We start from the raw sequence: 20,009 nt of genomic DNA, 5'->3' as shown, positions 1-20,009 counted from the left end.
TTTAAAAATTGGGTTTGCTGTCATTATCTTGCTGCTGTTCTGTTAGTTTTACTCATTGCAGGTATCTTTTCATAGACATTTGCTTGGTTATACTGCGCTTTGTCGGACAACGTATTTCATTTTAATGTTGCCAGACTTACCACTTTTCTCTGTATGATTTAGGCCTTTGGAGTCTTACCTAAAAAAAGTCTTCTCCCATCTGAGATTATAGAGTTTTTTTGTATTTTCTTCTATTATTTTTATAGTTTTATTTGTAGATTTTTTTCAATCTGAAATTTACAGTAAGGTATGAAGTGGTTTAATTTTTTCTCCCATTTGAGAAGAGACAGTATCATTTTCACTATTTACAAAATAATGTATTTATAAAGTAATCTAACTTTTTCTCGCTGATTTTTGATACTAACAGGTTTTTATGTTTCTGGATTCTTTATTGTATACTATGAAGCCTTTGCTTCAATACTGGTAACAGGCTATTTTAATTACTGTGGTTTTATTGTAGACATATCTGGTAGGGTAGGTACCCCTTCTTTTTTTCTCCTTTTTTTCCTTCTAACTTATTATTTTTGCTAAATTATTATTATTTTTTGTTAGCTATATGTGGTATTCTTATATATACATTTTATAATCAATTTGTAAATTTTCTTCCCAAATTCTACAAGATAATAGATTGTACTTGCTTTGGATTTATAGGTTTAAGACATTGAGCATAGTTTATATGCCCATTTATTTAGGTCTTCTTTTAATGCTTTTCATAGAATTTTTAAATTGTCATCTTAAAGTCTGGAGCATCCTGTATAAAGGTAATTCTAGAGGCTTTATAGTTCTAGTTTCTCTTTAAATGATATCTTATTTTCTATAACATCCTCTGTTTGCTTTGTGCTGGTGTAGAATAATACTGTTGCTTTTTGTGTATGCTCATGACTGGCCACTTGCTTAACTCTCTCATTGTAATAATTTGCCTATCGATTCTTAAGTTGCCTGTGAATTATGATTATATCATTTGAAAATGACAAATTGTTCCTTCTCTTAAAATCTTTTTATTTTATTTTATTTATCTCATTTTTAAGTGTATTTATTTTAATTGTTGTTCAAGTACAGTTTTCTGTGTTTTACTCCCATCCTAGCTCACACCCCCAATGCTCCCAAAATCTTTATTACTCTGTTGTTGTCTTAGTGCATGTCCAGTGTTATTTTGAGCAGTGGGAGTGTTAGCATCCTTTTGTGGTGCCTACCCCAAAGAGAATGCTTTTCTGTGCATGTTTTTTATTTGTTTTTATTGTGAATGGAATCATTTAAAAATATTTTCTACTATGTTGCCAAATATAGAAATTGAATTGGAATTTTTAAACACTATTCTTCTATATTTAGCAAGCTTGCTAATAAATTCAGTGATTATTTCTAATAGCTAGGAGACTCTAGAGTTTAACAATGCATTTTAAAAAATTAGGCCCTGGATGGTGTAGCTCAGTGGATTGAGCGCGGGCCTACGAACCACAAGATCGTGGTTCGATTCCCAGTCAGGGCACATGCCTGGGTTGCAGGCCAGTTCCCAGCAGGGGGCTCATGAGAGGCAACCATACAGTGATATTTCTCTCCTTCTCTCCTTCCCTTCCTCTCTATAAAGATAAATAACTAAAATATTTTTTAAAATCCTTATAAAAAATTAATTATTGTTCAAGTATAGTTTTCTGTCTTTTACTCCCATCCCAGCCCACCCCTCCAGGGCTCCCCACCTCCCTCCCATGTCCACCCACCCCCCAGTTGTTGTCCATGTGTCCTTTATACTAGTTCTTGTAAATCCTTTCCCTTTTCCCCCTGAAATTCCCTCCCCTCTCCCTTCTGGTCACTGTCCCCCTGTTCTCTATTTCAGTGTCTTTGTTTTTATTTTGCTTGCTTGTTTGCTTTGTTGTTTAGCTTCCTGTTAAAGGTGAGATCATATGGTATTTGTCTTTCAACTCCTGGCTTATTTCACTCAGCATAATGCTTTCCAGCTCCATCCATGCTGTTGCAAAGGGTAGGAGCTCCTTTCTTTCTGCTGCATGGAATTCCATTGTGTATATGTACCATAATTTTTTTAAATATATATTTTTAAAGATTTTATTTATTTATCTTTAGAGGCGAAGGGAAGGAGAGAGGGAGAGAAATATCAATGTATGGTTGCATCTCGCGGGTCCCCTGCTGGGAACCGGCCCGCAACCCAGGCATGTGCCCTGACTGGGAATTAAACTGCGATTGTCTGGTTCGCAGGCCTGCACTCAATCCACTAAGCTACACCAGCCAGGGCTGTACCATAATTTTTTGATCCATTCATTTACTGATGGGCACCTAGGTTGCTTCCAGCTTTTGGCTTTTGTAAATTGTGCTGCTACCAACATTGGGGTGCATAGGTTCTTTTGGATTGGTGTTTTAGGGTTCTTAGGATACAATCCCAGCAGTGGAATTGCTGGGTCAAAAGGCAGGTCCATTTTTAGTTTTCTGAGAAAATTCTGTACTGTTTTCCACAGTGGTTGTACCAGTCTGCAATCCCACCAACAATGAATTAGGGTCCCCTCTTCTTCACAACCTCTCCAACACTTGTTTGTTGCTTTGTTTATGATGGCCATTCTGTCCGGTGTAAAGTGGTATCTCATTGTGGTTTTAATTTGCATCTCTGTGATGGCTAGTGATATTGAGCATCTTTTCATGTGTCTCTGGACCTTCTGTATGTCCTCCTTGGAGAAATGTCTGTTCAAGTCCTTTGCCTACTTTTTAATTGGGTTGCTTGTCTTCTTGGAGTGGAGTTGTATAAGTTCTTTGTGTATTTTGGAGATTAAACCCTGTATGAGGTATCATTGGCAAATATGTTTTCCCATACAGTTGGTTCTCTTTTCATTTTAATACTGTTTTCTTTAGCCATGCAAAAGCTTTTAATTTTGATGAGATCCCATTTGTTATTCTTTCCTTTATAACAATACATTTTTTAATTAAACATTTTGTTAAGCCTGGGAAATCATTGAAGATGGTACCTAGTATGTGTTCTGACAACAGAAAGCCTGCAATTTAGTTAAATGTTTTAGTCTAATGGTATTTCTGCTATTCTACTATTATATTAGGGCTAATTATAGTAACCTGTATGGTTCTCTTAGTTTTCTCCTACTTAAATACCTTCTGTCTTATGTATCCTCTAACTCTGGAATTCTTAACAGAGGGACTAACAGGTAACTTTTAAATTCCATAGCATTGTTTATAAAATATCTGTGTATTGTATTTTTCTTGGAAGAAAATAGTTGTAAGATTCTTACATGGGAACATGTCATCCACCTTTCCCCCTCCAAAGTAGAAAACCGCTGCTCTAGTATATCTCCTTTACTTCTTTTTCTGTCATCTGTCAAAAATAGTTGCCCTACAAATAGCAATGATAGTTAGCATTTCTTGTATGCTGACTATATGGTAAGCACTGTTGTGAGTGTTTTTCATTTAAATTCATTTAAGCTTCACAACAACTGTGAGGTAGCTGTTATAAGCCTCGGTTTACAGACAAGGAAACAGATACAGAGAGATGAATTAACTTGCTCAAGGTTCACAGCTATTAAGGAAAGCAACCAAGATTTAAACACATTTAGTCAGGATGCAAATGTGCACTATTAACATCTGAGCCGTGCTGGCTGCACACAGGTTTTGAGGAGTGCCAGTAATGTTCTTCTAGTACTGAGTCTGTGAAACCACTGTAATATTGCATATCGTACTCTTCAATCTCAATGTAACTATGAATAATCCACCTATAGATATTCCTTATACTGTAATAAGTGACTGATTTATTGATAGCTTACTAAACATACTAGAAGAGCAAAAAATTGAAAACATCAAGCAGCCATCAATGGGAAACTGGTATGAATAAACTGGGGTTTGTTTGTTCATACAATAGAATTTTCTGCAAAAAAGAAAGCGTAGAAAGTTTTTTATCTGCTAATGTGGAACATCTGAAAATATATTAAGCAACACAGGCAAGCTGTGCTTATATTAAATGATGATGGGGAGGAATAATGGCATTCATATTTACTTGTTGATAAATAAAATACTTTGAAAAAATACATTAACAGTTTTGGTCAGTTCTTACCTAGGAGTTGGAGTAAGTAGTAAGTTTGAGATCTGTATAGAAGGGGAATAGGATGGTTGAGAGACTTCTTTTGAAACAATATTTTTTGTACTTTCTGGTTTTTAAATAGTATAAATATATTACTGTAATGATTTCACAGAAGAGAAAATGTATTTGTTTTTAAAATAGTTAATGTATTCACATTTTTCAAAATTCAAAGAATATTTTATGAAAAAAATCTGTTTTATCCCTTTTCTTAGCCACTCAAAAGCTGTGAAGTGCTATCAGTTTTCTCTGTGTTAACCTAGAAGAAAGAAGTGTGTAGCCATGTATTGCTTTAGCCCCTCTCCACCACATTTTTTAACAGCTTGCATTTTTTCCACTTTAGAGTGTATCTTGGAGATTTCATTTCATATTCAATACATGTAGGTCTTTCTATTTCAGTTTACAGGTTCAGAATATTTCAGTTTCTGATGTACCAGGATGTATTTAATCAGTTCTCTGTTAATAAACGTTTGGGTTATTTTAGTTCTTTGCTTATTCATAAATGATACCACAGTGAATAATAGTACATGTGAATTACTTTGCACGATTTGATTGTATTTGTAGGATAGATTTGTAGAAGCGATTTGCTGTGTCAGCACTCATACACATTTGTGGTTTTGATGGCTGTCACCAAACTGCCCTCCACTGAAGTTGTACCAGTTAGGTTTAACGCCAGTAATGTGTGAGATTCCCTATACTTGTGTCTCCTTAGAGTGTCATCAAACTACTTTATGTATCTTCACTTTTAGATGTTTTTACTAGGTAAACTATGTCTCAGTGTAGTTTTTTTAAAATTCTCACCTGAGAATGTGTTTATTGATTTTTCAGAGAGAGGGAGGGAGAGAGAGAAACATTGACGTGAAAAAACATTGACGTGCTGCCTCCCAGTTGCCTCCTGTATGTGCCCTGACTGGGGCTTGAACCGCTGCCTTTTGGTGCACAGGATGACACCCCAACAAATTGAGCTACCCAGCCCGGGCTCAGTGTAGTTTTACTTTGCATTTCTTTTAAGGCTGAGCATTTTCTCTATTTAGGAGTCATTATATTTTCTTTACTGTGACCTACTTGTTTCATAATGCTTTTAAAAAAATTAGAAAATGAAGACAATCAGGAAAACAATTTATCTAATCTTAAATAAGTGTCTCATGAGTTTTCCTTTGCTTAGAATAACCTGCCACTCTCATCTGTTGTGTCCAAGTCAAGTGGTAGAGGAATGGGAAATTTTTTTTCTTTCATAAGTTTTTTCTCAGTTGGGTTTCTGTCATTTTAGTGACCCACATTTGGACTCAACGTGTGCTTCATAAGAGAGGCCAAACAATCTTGAAGTAGCCTGTGAATCCCAGGGAAAATGCATTTATGTAGATCTTTGTTAATTTTTATCCATTGTTGGATTTTCCATCATTAAGAAGATGAAAAAATATTGCTGTTTTTCTACCATTGCTGGTTTCTGTTGTCTTGTTGTTTTTATGCCCTACGTTAGAAAGTACATACCCTCTCTAAACAGAACAAGACAATATAGTAGTTGTAAATGTACATGCACTAAACAACAAAACCCCAAATTACATAAGGCAGAAAGTGACAAAATTGAAAAATAGATAAATCCATGATTATAGCTGAGGATTTCAATGTTCTTTCTTAGTAGTCAATAACAAGTAGACAGAAAATCAACTAGGAAAAATGGGACCTGAAAAATACTGGCAATCAACTTGATATAATTGACATCTATAGAATACTTCACCAAGTAATAGCAGGATGCATATTTTTCACAAGGGCACATGGAACATTCACTAGGATATGCCATATGCCAAACCATAAAACAAATATCCATAAACTTAAAGAATGGAAATTATATGATATATTCTGACAATAATATGGAATTAAATTAGAAGTCAGTAACAGAAATATGGAAATCTCTAAATGTATGGGAATTAAGCAACACACTTCTAAATAACTTGCATGTCAGAGAAGAAATTACAAGGGAATTAGAAAATACTTAAGTGAGCAAAAATGAAAACAACATAGCAAAATTATGGGATGTAGCTAAAGTAGTTCTTGGAGTGAGATATCTTTGAATGGTTACATTTAAAAATAAGAAAGGTCTAAAATTATCTAAATTTCTACTTTACAAGGCTAGAAATAAAGCAAATTACACTCAGAACAAATATAAGAAAGGAAATTACAAAAATCAGAATAGAAGTCAAAAAGTAGGAGAAACAAAAAAAATCATTGAGTCTAAAATCTGGTTTGTAAGAGATCAATAAAATAAATAAACCTAAACGTCAAGAACTCAGCTGAACTGGGAGAGAGAACTGAGCTGCTAAGTGTTGGAGCAGCTGATTAAAGCAACAAGCCAAAATAAAAGAGTTAAACCTTTAACCACCTACTGTGATGCTATAAGCAAGTGACTAAACCCAGAGAAAACACCAGTCTCCCTCCGCCCCCATTCCATTCATGGAAGTGGCACACCAGTTGGAGATCATATGGATCTGCCAAGATGTGGGGATCTATTGAGAGGGCCCCAAACAAAAAGCTCTGGCAGTTTGTGGACTCCACGGTGGAGAGGGGGTGAGATGGGAGAGATAGGAGCGGGAAAGTACTGGGTACTGAGTCAAAATATGGAAAAGTGCCTTTAAGGTTTCCTCTTCTTTCTAAAAGGTGGCTTCAACAGAGGCACCAGAAAGACTCCTGCCCAAGTCCTCAGATAAAGAGGCCTAGGAATAAAGGCACCAGGGCTAGGACTGTAAACAGGTGAGAGCTTGACTGGCCAGGGGCGTCTGAGACCTTGACTGCAAGACCATCATTGGCTGTGCACTAGGTGTGGTGTAGGGAGGGCAGCTTTTACTCATAAGGCCTGTAGAGTAACACCTTCGTAACTGCCTAAGTTAGGCTTGAAAAATCACACCAGGAGTTGGACTTTTTACTGGATTAATTAGACAACAAAGAGAGAAGGTACAGATTACCAGTACCAGTGAAGGAGGAAACATCCCTATAGAAGCATAATAGAATATTATAACATTTGCTAACAGATTTGAAAATGTAGATGAAATGGAGAAATTCCTTGAAAGATACAAATTACTAAAACTGACTCAGAAAATAAATAGAAATTTTTAGTAGGTCTATATCAAGTGAGAAAATTGATTTTAGTTATTAAAATTCTGTAGTTGTTTTTGCCAAAGACAGAGAAGTCAACTTCATAACAATGAAGATAAGGTTGTAGTGGATTCTATGAAATATTTAAGGAAGAAGTTGTGTTAGTACTATCCAGATTCTTTCAGAAAACAGGAATAAGGAACACTGCAAACCCATCTTTTAAATCTTTTTTTTTAAAGATTTTATTTGTTTATCTTTAGAGGGAAAGGGAAGGAGAGAGGGAGAGAAATATCAATGTATGGTTGCCTCTCGTGGGTCCCCTGCCAGGAACTGGCCTGCAACCCAGGCATGTGCCCTGACTGGGGATCGAACCGCAATTCTTTGGCTTGCAGGCCCACGCTCAATCCACTGAGCTACACCACCAGGGTGCAAAACCATTTTATGTGTCCAATTTTACCCTGATACCCAAACCAGGGTAAAACTACAAACACTGTCATGAACATGGCAGCATAAGCCTCTATAAAATATTAGCAATAGAAAGGAAATACTCCACCACTAAATGGGTTTGTCCTAGGAATGCACAGTTGGTTCAACAACAAAAATAATCAATTAATTCTACATATTGAGTAAATTTTTTAAAGCATATGATCATCTCAGTCAAAATACATTTGACAAAATCTAACACCTTTTCACAATAAAAACATTAAAAAGCAAAGAGTAGAAGGGAATTTCCTTAACCTGGTAAAGGGCATCCACGAAAACCCCATATTAACGTCATTATAGTGAAAGATACAAACCTTGACCCGGTAGATCAGGAACAAGGCAAAGATGTCTGTCCTCATAATTTATTTTCAGCATTGGATTGGAGGTTTAATATAAAGCAGGCAAAAAAGAGAAATAAAAGGCATCAAGATTGGAAAGGGAAAGGTAAAATAATCTTTGTTTACAAATTAGATGATTTTGTATGTGAAAAGTCATAAGGAATCTTTAGTAAACCCATTCGGCAAGGCTGCAGAGTGCGTGACAAATGTGTAAAATGACGGGATGTGCTTCCTAGTGAGCAATGCGGGAATGCAGTCAAGAAAATAATGTTATTTACAGTAGGTTGTTGAAAATATTCTGATGTTAGATAGTGGTAGCAGTCACACAATTTTGTAAATATACCAAACTCCACTAAACTGTATACTTTAAAAGGGTGATTGTTATGGTATATGAAGTATATCTCAGTTTTTAAAAAATATATTGAGAAAGGACTTATATCCGGAATATATATCAGAACTCTTATAACTCAATAAAAAAAACAAAAAATTTAACACAAAGTGGACCAAAAATATTTGAACAAGCACTTCTTATAAGAATATATCAGTGACCAATAAATACATGAAAAAGTGTTCAATATCACTGTTGATTAGAGGAATACAAATTAACATCACAAGTGTTCCTGAGGAGTTTGAGTTACCTAGAACTCTCATTCTTTGCTGGTGGGGATACAAAAAGTATAGTCAGATTTGGAAAAACTTTAGCAGTATCTTAAAAAAATTAAGTATACACTCACTGTGCAACACAATAATTCTATACCAAAAGACATGAAAGCTTATGTTCACATAAATACTTTTAAATGGTCATAGCAGCCTAATCTGTAGTAGTCAGAAATTAGAAACAGCCCTGGGTGGCGTGGCTCAGTGGATTGAGCACTGGTCTGTGATCCAAGGGTCACTGGTTCGATTCCCGGTGAGAGTACATGCCTCGGTTGCAAGCCAGGTCCCAGTAGGAGGGCACACAACAGGCAACCATACATTGATGTTTCTTTCTCTCTCTTTCTCCATCCCTTGCCCTCTGTCTTAAATAAATAAATAAAATCTTTAAAAAAACAAACAAACTGGGAACAGCACAGAAGTCTTTCAACAAGTAAATGCATGAACAAAATGTGGTCTCTGCATATAGTAGACTACTACTCCGTAATAAAAAGGAATGGGCTACTGATACACATTGTAAAATGAACAAATCTCAAAATATTATGCTAAGTGAACCTGGCTGGTGTAGCTCAGTGGATTGAGCACGGGCCTGCAAAACAAAGAATCGTGGTTCGATTGCAAGTCAGGACACATGCCTGGGTTGCAGGCCAGTTCCCAGCAGGGGCTGCACAAGAAGCAACCATACATTGATATTTCTTTCCCTCTCTCTTTCCCTTCCCTTCTAAAGATAAATAAAATCTAAATAAATAAATAAATAAAATAATAAAAATAATAATAAAAAATAAAAGGTTACATACAACACAAGTTGCATGAACCATGATTTAAAATATTATGCTAAGTGAAAGAAGCCAGGCACATAAGACTGCATACTATATGGTTTCACTTGTAGGAAATTTTTTAAAGATCCAAAATTATAAGGACAGAAAGTATATCAGTTGTTGCTTGAGCCGGAAGGGACTGGAATTGATTGCATAGGGGCCCAAAGGAATTATTTTGGGGGAGAGGAATTGTTCTAAAATTTTACTGTAGCAGTGGTCATATGACTATACTTTTACCAAAATTTATCAGACTACACTTAAGGTTGGTACTACATTTTATGGTTAGGTAAATTGTACCTTAATAAATTTGTTTTTTAAAATGCCTTTATGTAGCTATATGAATGGGGGATCCGTGGCCTCATTTGTAGAGATTTTAAAAATTAACATCTTTTTTGCTGTCATATTAATTTGCTTTTTCATCTTTATTTCATCTTTGTAACACTTCAGAACTTTGTATGTAATCTACACAATTAGTTCAGTTTTGCCAAGAGAGGTTGGGTGGATAGCTCCCGTATGCCAAGCCCTGGGAGGACAGAGCTCCTATTCCCAGTTTCCACTCCCACAGCCTCAAAGGAAAGCCTGTGTATTTTTAAAGTAACTAATAGAAAACATCCAAGAACAGAAATGTCGTTTATGAGGTGTGGAAGGGTTGATTTTATCTGAATGGTCATCTAATGTTTCTTAAGCGGGCCAGGGGAGTCTTCCCTGGGGAGCTGGAATTTGAAGAATGGTAGGAACTGATCCCGGGGACAGGGGACAGTACACATACTTTCAGGAATGGGTTTTCAATTAAATAAGTAATTGGGGGGAGTATTTTGGTGTTTATAAGACTAAAAACTCCTTAAAAATGACCTTTCAAAATGGGAGTCGTTGGATGGCTGATTACTTTGGTTCTGTTATTACTGAGTAGCGCTTCAGATTGCCTGGCACTTAGATCTCTAAGATTTTAAAAAACTTCCTCCACCTGTGAAAACTGACTTTGTTTCACACTTATTCGGGATCTAGGCAAATTATTTAGCACTGCCTTTAGTGAATTCCATGACTTGACTCTTGCTCTTCATCCACCCCAATAGCTGTAACTTTTAAACCCAAAGTCTCTTTTTCCCTGGCCCCAAATTAACATTTACTTGCAAAGAGTAACTGGGTTCTGTTGACTGTACCCATCAGATATGTGGCAACACTATTTAAAAAATAAATGTAGAAAAGAAGCAGATGCCATGGCACTTAGAAGTTAAGTTTCAAAGAAATATGGGGATATTTGGATGTAACAGCTGGGAACATGTGTCTCTCTTCGCTGCTCCTCCTGCTCCCTTTAGTGTTCCTTAGTTGACTCAGTTAAGAAAGCTTTCTTACTATCCAAAAAGAATTGATGAGAATGACGCTTAAAATGTCAAAAAGGGGAAATTTTCTTGATGAAAATGTCTTGAGAATTTTCTATTTCATGTCTTAAAGGAAGAAGAAGAATTTTCCGTTCTTTCCAGCTGCCTGGGACTTCTGCCAACATTTTACCAAACCGACCATCCCTTCATCACTGCGTCCTGCCTGGAGTGGCCAGTTCCAGCACTCGATATCATATCTCAGTGGTGCTCTGAGATAAACGCGTTTACTGAAAGACACGCAGAACAAGGGAAGGTATGTAAAAGGAACAGTACTCACTTGCCATAGTGCAGGTGTGCTGATAGGTAAGAGGATAATGAAGAATTTAAAACTTCGGGTCATCTGTTCTTAGAAGCATTTATGAAACTAATTATATTGAAAATGATTTACTCGCATAATATCTGCTTATGAGTGTAAAAGCAGAAACATTTCAGTCAACAAAGCTAAGGTGTCACTATGTCACTTTTAGGTTTAGGTTGCAGGTTTTTATTAAATCCTTAAATAATCACAACATTAGTCTTGGAACAAAGGAATCCTGGGATAGATAAGGAACTTGTAAGCTTATTGGGAAGAGAACTGTCATATAAAAATCAAAGACTGGGACGAGGAGATCTAAAAGGTCACATCTTTAACTTTTAAATGTGCTGGACCAGGGCCGCCTGCTAAGTGGGTGACAGGTGTTGTGTTGGAGAGTGAGGGCAGCAGTGGGCAGTCTAATGCTGTGGTTTGGTGCTCAGGTTTTTTCTATAGCTGGACCTGCAGTTCTTGAGAAATGGCATAATATGATGAAAGTAGTCTTTAAAAAATGTTTTATTTATTTATTTTTAGAGGGAGGGGAAGGGAAGGAGAAAGGGAGAGAGACATCAATGTGTGGTTGCTTCTCGTGCACCCTCTACTGGGGACCTGGCCTGCAACCCAGGCATGTGCCCAGACTGGGAATTGAACCAGTGATCATTGGTTCATAGGCTTGTGCTCAATCCACTGAGCCACAGCAGCCAGAATGAAAGTAGTCTTTTATGGAAGTAATCTGGTGGCTTTTTAGCAAGTAAATTGAAGTAAGCAGAGAGGGAAACCAGAGATTATTATTGAGGTGGTGAAGAAAATCTGTACTGTTGTTCTGTTAGTAAGAATTAGAATGTAACCAACACAAGAGACATTTGAGAAAAATATATAGGTCTTGCTGAACAGACATACAAGACTTTAAGATCTTGAACCCAAATTGCTAGAAGAATGGTAACATACATAGCTCTGATAGGAACCTGCTCCTGCTTAAACACCACTGGTGATGCCCCATTGACATTGGATGAAGATCTGTGCTCCTTGCCTAGCATTCAGGTTCTTGCTTGCCTTTCAGACCTCGTTCTCTGCCACTACCTGCCCACAACCTTGCTCAAAACAGCTCACTGCTCTTTTATCTAAAGCAGCCTTCCTAACCTTCTCCAGTTGAGTTAATCACCTTTCAAGGTTTTGCAAAGATAAATGTTACCCTTCTCAAAGACCTTATCTTATAATCCATCTTCCTTTGAAGTCCTAATCCCCTCCCTCTGTACTGCTAAAAGCAGTACTTTGCCACTACTGCCTCTGACAGTTGCCATATTTATCACTGTGTTTATTTCATCTGAAGTGTGGCTCCACAAAACAGAAGTTATTTATTTTTAATCCCTAGTTCCTATAAAGTGCCCGATATAGACTAGTGACCTAATACATATTTGTGGAACAATTAGTGGTGGGAGGACATCATGGTCAGAAATAGAATTGATGAAAGGGGAGCCAAGTTTCAGGGGAAATGAGAATTTTAATTTCAACACCAAAGGGAAAAAATAAAAGTAGTATCTCAGATGGAGGTGTCAGACTAGACTAGACTAGACTAGACTCCATTTTCAAAATATTGAAGTGAATGATAGAGGCAAGGTAAGCATAAATAATGAATGTCTCTTTTGTTCATTTCTGGTTTTTGTTGAAATCCTTAAAGAGATAATTTTTCATTTTACACCCCCTTTTAAAGGAAAAGGGAAATTCAAGAAGCTAATTGAACCTTGTATGTTATATGTAAAAATCTTTTTCCTGTCTAGTAATTTCTTTATTCACAGATTGTAGCTATGATCTGAAGTTGTATTTTGATGTTTGAATATCTATGAGGAATGACTTGGAGTAAGAGATGGGTATAATTGTAGAGCCAGGACAGGAGAAAAAGTGATGAGCATACTTAGAATTTTTTGTCTTCATATGAGCCATGGGTAAGCAATAGATAAAAATGAACTTATTGGATAACATAAGCGCAGGTGTGCATTTTATATGAATGACTATTGGTGTGGATATTGATGGAGATTAAGGATTTATCATTTAAAATATTTTATCTTTTTGTAAAATTGAGAGATAATTGTTTTAGAGTCAGAATAGCAGACATTTACTGATGTGTGCCTGTGTGTGCAGGATTTTTACCAGTTATTTGGATGCACCGCCATCTGTGTCTTTCTCTGTCCTGTGTCTGACACTGACTGGGACCCGAGACACCAGATTCTCTTTACCAGGAATTTTACCTTTGAGTAGAGGGACTTCGCAAGATGAGCGGTGAATGAGTTGAAGATAGTATTAATTAGTGTTGCCAGTGTGGTGCATCGGCTGAGAGCCTTTGGCCACAGACGGACGGTTTGGTGTGGGCCTGTGGTCTGTTTCCCTGAAGCCCTACTACTGGGTGACTCGGCCTCCACCACTGTTCTTCCCTGCGTGTGTGTGCTGGAGATTCAGATTCCTGGGAGAGAGAATCTGATGGATTTGAATCATATGTTCATCCCTGTGGTGGGGTAGGGTCTTGTATGGAGCAGGAGAAGAGGTTATTTTTGTTCGTTCCAAAAGACCTTGCAATCCTATTGATATAAGAATGCAGATAAGGAAGTCAGACAAATGCAAAAGAAGAAACACTGGTAGCCGACCACCTCCATGTCTTACCCGCCCGGCATGTAGACATCCATTTACAGAGTTTTACTTCTTCCTCTGTTCAAAGTGAAGTAACCATCACATCACCGGTACAACCACAGATGCAGCTACCGTTTTCCAAACATGCAGCCTGAAGTCACATGCAACAGCTCTGTCATCCGGCCTTCCTGAGTCTAGAGGCTCTGGGAGATGTCCATTCCCTTTGTGATGTGTGGTTCTCACACCCCCAGTGGTCTAGAGAATTCTAATTAGCACCTGCTCTGAATTCAATAGTAAGAAAAACGCAAAAGGAATGAAAAATATATGCCACAGATAGCAAGAACATTTACAACCAGTCATAAATCTGTAATGATATATAGTCAAATATATGACTTTCTCTTTCGCCTCCTCTGACCAGCACCTCAACTGGTTGGATTGGTTTGACCAAGGATGTAGCTCACACTTGGTTCTGAGAGGTCCGGGCCCCAGGGGATGGGTCCTCTCTTGCTTATGTAATACATAATAGTTTTGTGTTAAATGTTTATCTTTCAAGCTTGGGACATGGTGGGGGTGCTGTGAAAGTAAGGGGTCTCTAAGTTCCAAACATACCATTACCAATTGTATAGCAGTATTTCTATTACTCTTAGTAGCCAGGGTTCACCCTCCAAACAGTGTGGTAAGCGATTCCTTTTCTTCTCCTAGTGGTGTGGGGGAACCTAGAATGGTTAGATGACATGTAGTTTCTAACTCAGTGGAACCGGATGGAGGGTGGTACACACCTTCCTTAGGATGGTACTAAAACCCAGCAGAATCCAAAATAGCAGGGAAACAGAAGTTAAAGACTGAATTCTTCAGTGAAATCGTGAGAGAGAGCACAACCGTTCTTCTCCCCGTGGTTTCCGAACCTGTGCAGTTCCAGCTGTGAGAGAATGGGTGTGCGCTGCTTGTTAAGACCACACACTGCGTTCTGTAGGAGTGAATACCTCAGTCTCTAGGTGTCTTCTTCCCACTGGTGCCACCAAAAAATTGATCAGCATAGGAGTTTATTATTTAAAAGATCAGTAATTTTTTCAGGTGATTGAGTATATGTTAAGATCAGTTAATTCCATAGATACCCACTTACTGCCTTACATCTCCCTTTATGAAGAAAATTCTTCGATTAGAAACCATGTGGTATGGGCTTCTGGACAGTTTACAACCTAATCTAGAAAAGCATCAAGTTCAGTGAGAACAAACTGCTATTCCTTTCACTGAGGGAAGGATTCCAATATGATAAGCCCTTTACAGAATATGCAGTTTGGAGGGTTCCGAAACTGAGCATTGAGTTGCTGGCAAACTGTCTGTGTACTGAGTACTGGCAAATAGCACACTGGATGCCCATGTATGGTCCATGTCCTTGTGTCCTGGCTGCTTTATCCATGAAATCACTGATCAGCACCAAGCCAGCTCCGTAGTTACGTCACTGATTGGGCTGGATCGTGGCTGCAGGACATGAGATGGTCATCACGAGGTGCCTGCCATCTCTAGTTTCTTGGGATGAGGGGTTGATACTACATTTTACTTAAGTGTTGAGGGAGCAGCATCTGGGAAGAAATTAGTGCTATTACCTGCTGATATTTTTATACACCTGCAAATAATCAATAAAGTACACCCTGTATGGAAATGGAATTAACTTGGCATTTTTAAAAATACTTAAGCAGCAAATTTATGAAGAGTTATAGCCCCAGTGCTTATGGATACAAAAGATGTTAGCTTGAGGTGGAGGAAGGTTTTACATCAGTGCTGAAATAGAAATAATGAGTTAGAAGTATGACCTTCCCTAAAGAAAAGCCAATGAATTATTTGTTTAACTGAGAAAGATCAAAACTTGGCTTTAAAAAAAAAGTATAACTGTTTAAAAGCACATTTAAAAAACAAGTATATCCAGACACATTTGCCATGCATGCTTAGTTATATTTAATATTTTTCTTTTGAGGTGATAAATTATTTAAGAGTTGCAGGTGCTTAATCTAAATCTTGTATAATATTTTAAGTAGAAACATTAAAATAGAGTGGTAATTTTTGAAGTACTATTTTAGTCATGTGTATAATGGAAATGAGAAAGAAGAGTGTCAATAAAGAAAATGAGTCTAGTTTTTGGAGACCGAGTTTCCATTCTTAAAAAAAAAGTCCTTTTAAAAAATAAATATTTTGTGTTAGGAATTTAAATACATAGGACTAATGAATATTTTTGGATAATGTTTTAGGCCTTGCTTATCCAAGAATCACGATGGAAATTGCCACACCTCCTCCAGTTGCCTGAGAATTACAATACCATTTTCCAGTACTACCACAGGAAAACCTGCAGCGTGTGCACCAAGGTTCCTAAAGACCCTGCCGTTTGTCTGGTTTGTGGCACTTTTGTATGCCTGAAAGGACTTTGCTGCAAGCAACAGAGTTACTGTGAATGCGTACTGGTGAGCATTAGTAAATAATGTAAAACTCATGGAAACTCAGAAGCTCCCATCACACCAAAGTGTGGCACAGACGGTCAGGACAGCTCGGAAAGTTCAACTCCTCCTTGAAAAAAATGAGCAATGTGTATAAAGATTTTGTTCTTCGTTTTTGTTCTTTTGTTTCTGTTCTTTTCAATCCAGTAGAGGAGTGAAAAAGAAAGAAACCAAAACAAAACACCTGAGGTTTTGAGTAAACCCTTTCTTAAGTACACTTCTCTTCCTTCTCCTGCCCCGGCCGCCCTTGCCCGGGGCCTGTGAGTGGCACACAGCAGGACGGGAGCCATGCGTGCTGTCGCAGACGCTGGCCTCTGCGTCGGGCTCAGCCTGGGTTTTAAGTACTTTTCTAGATGATCCTTACAAGAATTCCTCCCAATGCATTGTTAATAAAGTGTTACGCATGAGATTATAAATGTAACATAAGTGAAATCTTACTCAAATTTTAAAAACTTGTTTTATTTAGAAGAAATTTACCTAGGAGAGTCTTGGTTTTCTTAGAAAAATCCACTCGATTAGGAAGCTGACGGATACCCTTTGAATTTTCTAGCACTCGCAGAACTGTGGGGCAGGGACGGGGATTTTCCTTCTGATCAACGCCTCGGTGATCATCATCATCCGCGGCCACCGCTTCTGCCTGTGGGGCTCGGTGTACCTGGACGCCCACGGCGAGGAGGACCGCGACCTGAGGTCAGACGTGCGAGCCGCGGTGCTGCGCCGCAGGCGGGTCGGGAGCGCGCTGTGCCCTTTCTGGCTTCGTAATGCTAATAGTTTTTATATTAAATTTTGACTGCCGTTAATGTAGAGCCATGTCTACTTTTTGAGATATTTTCCTCATCAACATGCTAAGGAAACGAAATAAATTATTGCGTGAAATTTTTGTCACAAAAATCTATTTTAAAAAATGTGTGTAAAATCCTCATTGTATTTTATTACTTTTAATACCTTTTGCCCTCTTTTTATTCTAGGCGAGGCAAGCCTCTCTACATTTGTAAGGAAAGATACAAAGTTCTTGAACAACAGTGGATTTCCCACACTTTCGATCACATCAATAAGAGATGGGGTCCACATTACAACGGACTGTGACTCACCACCTGGCACTGCATTCTGTCATCATGTTCATCGAGGATTTATCAACAATAAGCTTTAACTTACTTTGGGAGATTAATGCTTTTGCTGAGGGATAAAAAGAACACATATGTCATAAAGCCTTTCCAAAATTAGGTGCTTGGTAATCACATTAATGGTATAATAATTTTTTTAAATATCTGGAGAACATAAGTTACAAGTGAAATCATTCTTTAGTGGTCATTTTCAGAAAATCTACAATTAATAAGAAGCACAACTTGACAAAATTATTTAAAGCTAATTCTCCCAGCAATGCACATCAGCTACTCATTGATATTTAGGGTGGGATTTATTTAAAGTTTTACTGCTTCTTATATCTGTGTGTTTTAATTTGCATCTGCATATTTTAATGCATCTTTCCCCTCTGCCATTCTTGTGTTGATTTGAGATTTTTGCTGTATGTAATTAGGAAAAATGTAAAACATGATTTATGTGAAATATTGTATAGTAAAAGTTGGTCTAACAGTAGAACTTTAAAATTTTTTTCTTATTGTGAGGAATCTGTTAAAAGTTTAAGGCTTTGCTGAAAACTTAATTCATTCTCAGGAATTTCATAAATATTCTCCCCAGGTAAATAATTGAAATAGTTGTAAAATAAGTAGATAGATGCTGTTAATATAATACAGTACATTTTGGGAGATACACGTGTGGGTGGGGAAAGGAGCCCTTAAAAATCAAAATTTTCCATTTCAATTGGATGAATTACTGGAGGTAGTAACCAGTACATTTGACTATAAAATCAACAGTGGTAGGAGCATACACAGGGCAGATTTTGAGTCTGTGCGTGCCCACCTTTTATTACCAATCACAGTTTTGTTTAAATGACCAGATTGGAAATGCTCAGACTTCCCGACAAAGGAAGCAGAGTTTTGGAACTTTTCCTTTTAGCTGAAGAGGTTCATCTATAAGGTACTTGTTCATTGTAATCACTGCTGTTACTGCGTGGTTTCCTAAAGGGTTGGGGGAAGCTCAGTGCTGGTGACCCTCGTGAATGAGCCATGCGTCTGCATTCTTTGATGCTGCTGTGAAAAGCAGTGTGTGTGCAGGGTTTCTGGTCAGTCAGAATGGGAGTGGCTGAGCTAATGCCCACTCTGTTAGTGGAGAAGGAAGATACAGAAAAGCATGTTCTATATTGCTGCCAGAATTTTTCTTTCAAATAATTAAGTTGATGATTATTTCATACATAGTGCTGTCAAGCAGTTCCTGGTATTTTGGACTCACATGGCTTGTAATATGAAATTACATTTTTACATGGAAAAATAAACTAACAATATCTAATGATAAAATATAAAAATAAAGTCAGATCTAGCTTATAAAAATCATGAATGACATGCCATTACAGAATATTCAAGTGGACATTAAATGATGGTCATGAATTAAAATAGAAAGAGCAGAACAATACATACTCAAATGTGTTAAAAAAGTCAGAAAATTACCTATAGCTCTACAATGAATTACATGGTAATAGCTTGCTATTTTTATATATATTTCCAAAATATTAAGATAACTTTCTGAAAGACTAGAATGATTCTGTTTAACTAAATAGCCGTCCTTTCCAACTCATTGCTACTTTATAAAATAATGTATCATAACTTCAGCCTGTCATATTTTTTGCTTCAGTCGTTATGAATACCAGACCATTTGTAAGTGTGGTTGAAGAGCAAAATGCTAATTTACATCTCTAGTAAAAACCGTTTCAGGATTCATGAACTTGAATAATTCTACAGTTTGAAACTCTGATGCTATATATACATGGTATAATGTATTCAGACTTTGATTACTACATATTTAAAATGGAATGTTTTATGGTTGTGCATATGGATGTGAAGTGAAAATATTAGCCTTAACATTAAAATTTGGGTTTCTTAGTGTTTATTTTGATATTGGTGAATTAGTCACCAGTAAATTTTTAAAAAGCACTTGGTTGAAAATTGTACTTGAATACATACATGCATGCTGCTAAACTAGAACTTTAATTTTTCCCCCATAACTTTTTTAAGTCCCATTTATAAATCCACTTTTAAAAATAACAGGTCCAAGTTAGAGTGGTGTGTGTATATTATTCAAAAAATGTACTGGCGTGATACCTTGTATGAATGATCATTAAAATACAGTACATTACTGTGGAAGCTAAATTGATCTTTATAATTAAGCAAAAATTATAAAACTAGGAATAATCAACATTGTAAGATATGTTAATAAAAACCTACTGTCATTTGGTTTGTGAAAGGTCCTTAAAATGTTTAATGCTTACGTGTTTTTTCCAAAGATACTGACAATAACGTACGTGAGCACAGCTGACGAGATGAAAGCTTAGCGTAACTCCTAGCTGCTTTAAGGGGAAGTTAAGTATAAAGGGTTTGCTTTTCCTTTCCCTCTTTATCTTGAGAGTTAGTTCCTTTTTATTCTATCCTTGTCTCAAAGTTAATGCAAAGCCTTTGCTAAGTGTCTGTGTTTGGGGAAGGGAGAGGGGAGAAAAAATGGGAGTGCGGATCTGAGGGGCACTCCGTGGTCCTGGCTTTCTGGAAATCCCCAGCTACCCTTCAGAAAGCCAACATGCTTTATGATACGGTCTTCTTGAGTGGTTTGTGGTGGT

General features: G+C 37.1%; 1 protein-coding gene across 6 annotated transcripts in view; it reads left to right on the top strand.

The window, feature by feature from the left end:
• Nucleotides 1–19,632, top strand: part of UBR3 (ubiquitin protein ligase E3 component n-recognin 3) — a 207,497-nt gene extending 187,865 nt beyond the window's left edge. For all 6 annotated transcript variants that reach the window (XM_037044489.1, XM_037044488.1, XM_037044493.1 and 3 more), the window contains 4 exons: nt 10,956–11,135; nt 16,043–16,252; nt 16,836–16,975; nt 17,254–19,632. In XM_037044489.1, the coding sequence (XP_036900384.1) occupies nt 10,956–11,135; nt 16,043–16,252; nt 16,836–16,975; nt 17,254–17,371 (648 nt within the window). In that variant the 3' untranslated portion in view covers nt 17,372–19,632. The remainder of the gene's footprint in view (nt 1–10,955; nt 11,136–16,042; nt 16,253–16,835; nt 16,976–17,253) is intronic.
• The last annotated feature ends 377 nt before the right edge of the window (nt 19,633–20,009 follow it).

Source organism: Sturnira hondurensis, unplaced genomic scaffold (assembly GCF_014824575.4).
Source record: "Sturnira hondurensis isolate 20B ecotype Veracruz unplaced genomic scaffold, ASM1482457v3 Scaffold0004136, whole genome shotgun sequence".
Taxonomy (NCBI): domain Eukaryota; kingdom Metazoa; phylum Chordata; class Mammalia; order Chiroptera; family Phyllostomidae; genus Sturnira; species Sturnira hondurensis.
Note: the sequence above shows the minus strand (reverse complement) of the source record. Positions and strands in the feature narration are given on the sequence as shown.